Source organism: Pempheris klunzingeri, chromosome 2, assembly GCF_042242105.1.
Source record: "Pempheris klunzingeri isolate RE-2024b chromosome 2, fPemKlu1.hap1, whole genome shotgun sequence".
Taxonomy (NCBI): domain Eukaryota; kingdom Metazoa; phylum Chordata; class Actinopteri; order Acropomatiformes; family Pempheridae; genus Pempheris; species Pempheris klunzingeri.
This window is the reverse complement of record NC_092013.1, coordinates 8,101,709-8,112,009: the sequence shown is the minus strand read 5'-3', so window position 1 is coordinate 8,112,009 and position 10,301 is coordinate 8,101,709. Positions and strand designations below refer to the sequence as shown.

The window sequence follows — 10,301 nt, the reverse complement described above, 5'->3', positions numbered from 1 at the left end:
TTGTAGTCTTGAGCCGACCATGAGGGAGTAAATACTGATTTGAGTTACTGAATTATCAAAATGACTCAGTTCAGCAGGAAATGCCACCTTTTTCTGTTTAATTTTCAGACCTTTCTCACATGCCTGACATCGAGGAGCCTGCTAATCCGCGCTCTGAGAACCTGCTTGTGACTCATTCACTAGCCTATCCCGGGTCCGTCCTGCCCCTACGCCAGCAGGTCTGCATGGGTCACTTCATTCTCGGAAATTACCGCCGTAGGACCATATGGAGACCAAGTTGTGCGTCTGGCGCGCAGCTCGATGTCCTGGACCACATTCAAAAACAATTAAGAGTAGCAGATACAACCTTTACCTCTGTGGGGACATAAAACATGCCAAACCCAAGTCCGGGCGTCTCATTTGGTTGCCTCAAACTCAAACAGGGAACTCGCTCGACGCGTTCAGGCTGTTTCTCCACTGAGCGCGCACTCCGCCAGCATCCGTGAACATGTCTTCGGGTCTGCCTCCCTCTAAAGCCCTCTACATCGGGATGGAGGTGGTGATCGCCGTGTCCTCGGTCATCGGTAACGTGATGGTGGTCTGGGCTGTGCGTATTAACCGGTCTCTGAGAGACACCACGTTTTGTTTCATCGTCTCACTGGCCTTGGCTGACATTGCAGTCGGGGCTCTTGTCATCCCCCTCGCCATAACCATCAGCATTGGACTCCAGACGCACTTCTACAGTTGCCTGCTGGTCGCCTGCACAGTGCTCGTCCTGACGCAAAGTTCAATCCTAGCGCTGCTGGCCATCGCCATCGACCGCTATCTGAGAGTCAAAATACCCATGAGGTAGGCATAAAGGTGAATTCTTCTAGTTTTAAATATCACATTTATTGAAGCCTTTGTGTCTGGACCGCTGCTCGGACCAAGGGCACCCACTAGGGCGGTCGTTACAGTGTCGTGCAGGATTTTCATCTGTGCTCCTACCAGAAATGACTGTGTATGTAGTGGAAAGGTGTGTCTGATCATTTTGAACTAGTTTAGAGCAACATTAATGTAGGGATACAGTAATCTGCTTTGACATATCTGTAATATCTCTACTGGGAATCATTGCATCAGTGATGAAGTCAGTGATTTTAAGGCTATGCCATTTTATTACCTGGTTTTTATATGAGGACAAATTATATTTAGACGTATTTATTCTTTTATTGATTTTCAACAACTTGAATGTACACTTTCATGACATCTTGTACCCAAAATATAAGCCATAAACTTAAACCAGAGCAGCACATTATGCCCAAAAAGCAGCAGAAAGAAGATAAAAAAAACAAAAAGAAATATATGTGGTCTGTTTCGGCTAGTATTCTGAATATACAGAGTCTCTGATTGTTGTATATGTTTCCTCTAAAAATAATTTGGCTGCAGGATTGTTTTTAGATGATTGAATGAATATGTATTTCAGCTGAAAATGTATTTGTACCAATCATGGATGTTGAATTTATAGATAGATAGATAGATAGATAGATAGATAGATAGATAGATAGATAGATAGATAGATAGATTAATTCAGTTTATTCTATTTACATATTTATCACATTGGGATGCTGCTGGTGCAAAGAAAGGTAAAGGCCCATTTGGCATTTTTAAAGCTGTTGAATTTCACATCTGTGGGGAGTCAAACTGTTTTCCTGCCTGAGCTAAAAGTACATGAACTGCATGGAAGTCATACATGTTGTAATTTTTTCTTTACTCCTTCTGATCTTGTTAGTAAGTAACTAACTTGATGGTAAACTGTAGAACTGTATATTATCATCATTTTGCACACTTCTTGTCTTGCCTTACCCATAATCTTACTGAAAATTAAAGTTTCCACTTTAAATTGGCTCATTTAACAATAAGCCTGGATGAGCCTGGCAGAGAATGCATGATTGGTCAATAGCCTCATGGTGGCTGGTTGATGGATTGCATAATTTCTCAAACTGGCAACCAACACACATATAGAAACATGTGCAAACACTGCACTGAGAGGACGTTAACACAGGCTGCAGTGATCCCACACAGGAATACATCGTGTAGTATTCTCTCACTGTTATAGTTGTAACTGTTATTTATCAGTATGTTGCAGGGTTTCCCAGCAACATACTTCATCACACAGTGGTGTGTATTCGATGTAGTGATAGTACAAGGTAGTGAACAGGAAATATCTCACATTAGACAGAAGTATCATATCTTAATGATCACAAATCTGTGAAAATTTACTTCGATTTCACTCATGATCCATTTTAGCCTGATATTCCTATCTGGACAAGCTCAGATTTCAAACACCAGTGAATTTTATTGTACTTTATCCTGGTAGGTGATAATGTGAGTCCCCCTCCCTAAACCATCCCTGGGACTCAAAAAGGAACGCAATTTATCAAGCACTCATTTCTTTTTATAGCAGTGGTGGTTTGGATGGAGAATGTCATGATAAGGGAGGTGTGCCTGAGATTTACAAAAGTCTCAACTACTGCTTGAGCTCTTAGATGAAGGATGGGATTTGCAGGTGTGAAAAGAGGATGGAAATCCCACAGGAAAATAGAAATAGATGAAGGAAGAGTTGAATCTAGACAGTAATATTTTGGCAGACAGACAGCTCATCTGTATGCAGACAGACAGCTGAACTGTACAAGCAGCTGTGCAGAGACGTATAAGTCAAGATAAAGACTGTCATCACATACGGGAAGACCTACTCTAGACAAGCTCTCTTTAAACATTCTGTGAGTACTCATTCATAAGTCCAGCGTTGTGTCTGCCCCACCCTGGCTGAACTCCTGAGTGTTTGTATGCTTTATATGACAGAGAGTGAAAAGCAAGGACAGCTGAGAGAGAGCGAATGGCGGAAAAAGAGGAAAATATGACAGTTTGGCTCTGGAACATATCTCAGTGTGTGTTTCTGTGTCTGCGCCAGCATTAGGGAGCTCTGATTGAGTCAGCACTTACTCTTTAGAAATTCAACAGCTCAGTCTACCACAGGAATGTTTCATATCCGTTTGTCAATGACTAATTCCTGGACCTGTACAATAGCAGACCACTGTGTGGGTGAAGCAGGACCAGTGGCATCCTTTGAAGATTACAAAGAATTGCGGACAGTTAGGTTTGACAAAATCTCCCACAGTTTTCCTTTTCTAAACAATACAGATATCTTGCTTGCGTCTGACTTTGATTTGATTCTAAGAACACAGCAGTCATTTGCAGAAAAAGATCAAACAGAAACTACGTCACCTGCTGCTATCCCACAAAGAGATAAAAAAAATAAGTGGAAAATTACAAGACAAAATTACCGAAACTGTTCATAAAATAAGTCAAATTGAGCAACTCTACATACTACAACCTTAAAGCAAGACTATGCAACTTTTTAGAGGAGGAGGAAGAAGAAAGAACTAATTTTTTCTTTCACAGATTAAATTTTTAATTTACAGACAATAAAATGCAGTACTACTACTCATGGGCTTTGCTGCTACAGTCTAAATTAATCTGGTATGACCAGTAGCCTAGGGTTACTAAGCTAATGTTAGCAAGCGTTAGCTGATATTGTTTTTTAACAGACATTACTAAGCAAGTTTGTTGACTTAATGACTCGTCTTCTTCATCAACACAAGAAAGCATATAAATTGGTGGTCAAAGCACTTGCTAATTGAAATATGATATTAACTTTGCAGAAACAATACCATAGAAAATAAAACATGGCGCACACACACACACACAGTCATGCTGTGTCTGTCCACACAGATTTTTTTCTCAAAACTTTATCTTCTCATTTCTTGCCATAGCTACAAGCGAGTGGTGACCCCTCGGCGTGCTGGCACGGCTGTGTTATTGTGCTGGCTGGTGTCCATCATAGTGGGCCTCACGCCCATGTTGGGTTGGAATAACCTACAGCGTCTCCGTGACAATGGCTCCCTGATCACTGATGACCTCTTGGTGACCTGTGAGTTTGAGACAGTCATCAGCATGGACTACATGGTCTACTTCAACTTCTTTGGCTGGGTGCTTCCTCCTTTGCTTCTCATGCTGGCCATCTATGTCGAGATTTTCTACATGATCCACAAACAGCTCAACAAGAAGGTGAGGACTTCCTCTGTTTGTGTAGGACAAATGTAGTCGCTTTGTTTGATATGCAGCAATTAAAAGATAATTATTTTGCTATCAAAACAGGCTTAACGTGAAGTAATTACATTTAAGCTAAATGTATACGCTGACGATCTTCTTCTTTATCTCTCTGTAGGTGACAGCTAGCCACACAGACCCCAGTCGATACTTTGGCAAAGAACTCAAACTAGCCAAGTCGCTCGCCCTTGTTCTGTTCCTCTTCGCCGTCAGCTGGCTCCCCCTTCACATCCTCAACTGCATCACCCTCTTTTGCCCTACCTGTGATAAGCCAGTGTTCCTCATTTACATCGCCATCATACTCACCCACGGCAACTCGGCTGTCAACCCCATTGTTTACGCTTTCCGCATTAAGAAATTTCGCACAGCGTTCCAGAAAATCTGGAAACTGTACGTGCTTTGTCAGGATCCAGTTGGGCGGCTTCCTCAAAGAGGGAGCCAAAGAGGACGGAGTCATGAAAGACGGCTGAGGCAAAATGATGACGACGATGATGATGTGTGACCTTTGGCAGCTAATTGGATTGCTATGTAACTGTCCACTGATTCACAGAATGGAAAAGACACTGGCTTTATCTCCATGCTCAAGGGATTACTGGCCAAAATGGCCTTAATGGCATCGAAGCATGTCAGAGGAATGAAAGAGATGAAGGAATTGCATCGTGGACAGACTGATTTCCTCCATCCAACACAATCTAAGTGGACAGGATGGCAAATCAGTATGGAGACGGGATAAACATCCTGAATCAGACTTTGACTTAAATAAGACTGATCATGTTCATTTCTCCACAGGCTAACTAAATGACGATCATGTTGTATGGGATAAGGGGCTTCACATCAGTTTCAACACCAACCTGTTGAGCTTGAATCAGTAAGTGCATCTCTGTAGCTCATGGCCTATTTCATGTGAATGATCTCCAATTGTTAAGCATTGTATTATGTGCCACATTTAAATGCTTAGTTCTGTGGTTTTAACAACAGAAAATGTATTGAAGAGGAACCAAGGCATTGTGGAAGGAAGAATCTGGTAAACCACTGGTGGGCAAGCAAGGAAGTTTGCGCAACCCGCTTGGTGCCTTGACCAAGGATTTACTGTATGCTTGATACGATGAATGGTTTACCAACTGCGCTAATGTCAGTTACACAGTAACTCATCACACTCGTGGCACTAACCCGTTCATGTGAAGGTTGGGCTTTTTTTTTTACATCTCAAAGACCATTTGTCCAACAGAATGACTTATACTAGCTAACAGTTGTAGCTGTAAAAGATAAAATAGTTGCTGCGCCTCATTAAATATTTGCAGTTATAGACAACAATGGAGCCAGCTATAGTGACTTTATAACTGTAGCACTGTGACTGTGAATCTTAAGAATGTTGAAGCTCCTTCATCCAATAAGCTTAATTTAATCTTAATAATTTTAACCCTATAATGTATATCTACTGTATACTCTCTCTAGAACTGTAAATCTAAATCTCCAGTCTTTCAGTTTTCAGTTATCTTTTCACATTTCTTGATGAAGTAGGCATACCAATGTAGCACCATTACGTCCCTGTCATTTTTGTTATAGGGCTGACTTAAACTTACCAGTGTTGCTCTTTAAAATGAGTGAGATTTGACAAGAAAGATGCATGATGAGATGGGACTGCTGACACTTATAATATGTACTGTATATTACTAATGTATGAATGTTAATGCTGTATAAAATTCACCTCACTGAGGAAACAGCTGTTTATCTGACACGCCCCCTCACAGCTGTTGATTGACTGAGCAGATTGTGAAATACACCCACCACGCATCTCGTTGATTGTTTATTTTATGGCACAGATCAATGGAGTGGAGGAAAGTACGAAAATAATGTTGCGGCATCACAGTGCTGTATGTGTTTATTAGCAGGTGGTTGCATCAAAATCCACCATCTAACCCCCCCCATGCTTTTCTGCATTGAGGCTAAGGCCATCAGTGGTGGGAGGTCAATTTTTTGTGTCTACGCATCGATGTTCTGTCACTCAGCAGAGAAGGGGCTCGTGTGAATAAGTGAAGAGGTTATAGGACTTGTGGAAGGATTGCACTGTTAACAAGGGAACCAGAAGACGAGAGTGCATCTGAGGAACTCATCAAAAGTTTACATCTCTGAGGAGGTCAACATCGAGGCCATCCTGATGCTTTCCCGTCCAATAAACAGGCCTGTTAATGTGACCCTGTTGATCTCTACCTTAACCTGTTGTGACACTGTGTGTTACAGCATATACAGTTCACACACACACACACACACACACACACACACACACACACACACACACAGACATACACACACCTTCACCAGAAATGTGTACACACTATATTTCCAATGCTGTTCTTGTAATAATGTTTCAATGTGATTCTTATCTCACTTTGCACTCATGTGAAATCCTTTTAAAGGTACAGTGTGTAAGATTTATTGGATCTGCTTGCCTAAATTAATCATGTTTTCACCAGTGTATAATCACCTGAAATTAAGAGTCGTGTTTTCATTATCTTAGAATGAGCCCTTTATATTTACACAGGGAGCAGATCCTCTGTCATGGGGTCCGCCATTTTGCATTTCCATGATTCTATAAACAAGGGCTTTTTGTGTTTTCATTTGTTTAAGTGGCAGCTTAAAATTGGTGGCACAAACTGTGACAAAGAGGCTCATACTTATTATTCAGCACAAGAAAAATCAAGGGTTGAATCCTACGGCCACCATAGCTTCAATTGGGTGAGGCAAGGGGTACTTATTTGGTTGCAATCTCACTCCTAGATGCCACTAAATCCAACACACTGATCCTTTAAAGCCACTTTGTGTAGAATTTGATAGTATACAAAATATGTACAAAGAAAATGGTGCATGGTGTTGGAGGACCCTATGTCCTCGCATCGGGATTTTATACTGTTTAACACAGTGTTTTTTATATGGTTTACTACTGGGGGCACCAAAGTCAGAGGTTATGTCTACACATAGTGGCTACACAAAGTTGTAAACTGTTTCCTTTAACTGAGCCGGTGTGATAAATTAAACATGATTTGTACAATATTCTGAGATGTACATTAACAATAACAATATCAAAATCTATAGCTTAGACATTGTACATGTTAACGCTGTTATTCATAATCAAGTGCTGGTGTCCCAGAGCAGAACATGCTAATGTGGTGAGCTGTTTTGTCCAATAATTATGAAGGAATAAGTGAATAAGTAGGTCAATAGATGGAGCCAAAACACAGAATCTATGTGAGGTGAATGCTTTTGTTAACTGCTGGAAAATTCACTACACGTCAAACACAAAAGAAAGAAAATAAAGTTGGTTTCATCATGGACAGTGACTACAAAGAATTTGTTGAACAGTGTTAAAAAAAGTAGTTTCGATATTCAACTGAAGTTCTTCTTCTCTTTTTCTCTCTCTCTCATTCTTTCTGTCAAATGCACATACTCATACAGACGAGACCAATCAACTTTATTTGTATAATAATATAAATTAACTACATTCATACAGTACTTTTCAAGTGCTTTACATGGTTAAAACAGGATTAGAAAGAATTCAGGAAATTAGGTAAATCAGCCTGAAATCACAGTTTGTCTGACATACTGCATGATACAAACACATAAGCCCTTGTCTATTATTACATACTTTCACATTTGATTTTATAAACTGACATCAAGGGTATTTTTTTTTTTTCACTTTTTCAGTAAAAACAAGAAAGATGTGTAGTAACCTCTTGCCAACCACAGGTATCCCTAATAACATAATTAATTTCTCCGCTGTGTTGCATTGCTTGCTGAAAGAGACCCATTGCTAAATTACATCCAAATATGATTTTCTTCAAAAGTCATAGTCAAAATGTCAGCTGTTAAAAAAGGTGCAAAATCTATTCAGTTGGGAGGAAAAAGACAAAATAGTGCTGCTGTGTTAGCAGGTTAGTGAGACAAAACAGTCTGGAGGGACAATTAGTGTGTTTATACGGCAGTGTGAAAGTGTTTGTACTTATTCTAAATGGAACAACTTGGTTATTGTAATTTTAAATGTAAATGCTAACAAAACGGCATGTGCAGTGTTTGTTGGAAATATCCACCCCATAATTAAAGCAAGTAGATTTCCCCCTTCGTCCTGTAAAGCTGTGGACCTGACTCCCATCTTGTTTCATGGCAGGTGCCACGTCTCACAGAGTCAGAATGGAGTGTGTATTTCGCTTCAAATCAAATAGATACACAACAAATGATGTAACTTCAATTTATTTGCTCTGTGCTGACAGTCTTGGCACAACACAAACCTTATATTGGTTTGTGTTGTGTCAAGACTGTCAGCAAGAATTTCTCACATATTTATGAGCACCCTTCACTTTCCACCTTCCTCAGGGAAGTGAAAATCCACAGTCAGATGCCTTTACATCCTAGTGTGAATTGTAGCCAAAGGGCTGCAGGTTTTGTGATCACGACAACAGTGAAAAACAGAGAAGAAAACTCTGAAAAAGGAAGAGAAATTTGCAAGTGGCATACAAAATGTCTGGTTCTTCTTTTTGTCCCTAACGACTAAAGTCTGTTTATGTACATGATGCTGCCAAAGCTGGTGCTAAAATATGGGTGGCATCTTTCTCACTGGTGCATCCATTGATTGAAAGTGTACGGTGCTGCACTCTGCTGGTTACTGGCCTGAAGTGAAACAACATACTGTGTAAGGCAACACAGCTTTAGAGAGTTTAAATCTGAAAGTAAGACAACCTGTATTGTTACTTACATGTTGGAGATGCATATACAGAATAATTCAGGTCTGTGCACTAACATGTGTCGAAGAAAATAATGCAAAATCTTTCTTATCTGCTCTTATTTGTGTAACTAATAGATAAAGTCTTCATCAGTCTTAGGGAGTCCGTATTTCATTAAACCTGTCATGTCGGCAAATCTTTCCTGTGATCCAGTGTTGGTGAATATAGATTTAATTGATATCTAACACATGCAGATTGTTAGTGGTAGGTGTCAGATCACATCTTAACACCTTAACAAACATGAAAATAAGACATTGTTTTATCTTATTTAATTTTTTTCATCTTATTTTGACTTTATTTTTGAGGGTTTGAGATTATAATCGTGGGTTAGTTCACACTTGGTTAAAGTAAAAGAACGCCTCTTACCACTCGAGACAGAAACACAGAATATATTTGTTAAGCATTACATTTCTCATGTCAGAGCTGATTGTGAATTATCCCCTGCAGAGTCCAGTACGAGTGCTGCAACATTTCTCTTTCTATCTCATGAACAACCTCTATGCTGTATTTTCAGCTGTAAGAAAGGTGTAATTAAAAAATTGGTAAAATGAAACACAAGAAAGTTTGTGATGTAAAGGAATGGCATAAGTGAGCTTCTCTGAGTGCTTTAATTTCTTGCTAAATTCAGCATTGTATACTTTTTATTAGACAAGCAAGAGGCACAGGAATAGCAATGTCGGCCAGTCTGTCCACCATTTTGGTCCAGACTGAAATATCTCAACATATTATTTCATAAATTAAAATAAAATTTGATACAAACATCCATTGTTCCCAGATGATAAATCCATATAACTTTGGTGACCTGATAAGTTTTGTAAGGTTGACATTCTTGAGTTTGAGCAAAATGTCTTGACAACTGTTTAATGGATTAACACGCAGTCATGTCCCCCTCTGGATGAATTGAAATTATACTCACCACTTATATTTTTTTCATCTATTTTTCTTATATCTTTAAGGTTCTAACCCGTTCTCTCTTCAAATATTTATATAATTACTCATTAGCAGTCAAAATAAGCATGTAACATGAAACCAAATATGGCATTTTTTAGATCACAATTTTCACTTAACATTCACAAAATGTTTTTGGCAAATTTCACAGTAATTTCAGTAACTCAGCTGTGAAGTGTCACCATATTTGCAGCATGTAGCAACTTATCATCATTTTGTTATATTTAGAAAATGCTAAAACAATAAAATTCTCATCATTTAATAAAACAAAAAACATTTTCAAAGCTTTACATTTTTATTGAAATCAAGTAAAAAATTACAAAAGAAAAAAGCAAAGTGCCATTTTTATCAAGTTTGATCAAGTTTGATCAAGTTTTGAACAAGCTGCAAACAAACAAAATTCTCCCACAAAAAATGATTTGGTGACTGTGCTGCTTCAAACTTGCATGT

The 10,301-nt window shown here is 39.2% G+C and overlaps 1 protein-coding gene across 1 annotated transcript; it reads left to right on the top strand.

The window, feature by feature from the left end:
• Window positions 1-487: 487 nt before the first annotated feature.
• LOC139216674 (adenosine receptor A1-like) lies at window positions 488-4,701 on the top strand. The gene is made up of 3 exons (XM_070847874.1): window positions 488-828; window positions 3,792-4,086; window positions 4,247-4,701. The coding sequence occupies exons 1-3, from the start codon at window positions 488-490 to the stop codon at window positions 4,628-4,630; spliced, it is 1,020 nt and encodes a 339-aa protein (XP_070703975.1). The 3' UTR covers window positions 4,631-4,701.
• The last annotated feature ends 5,600 nt before the right edge of the window (window positions 4,702-10,301 follow it).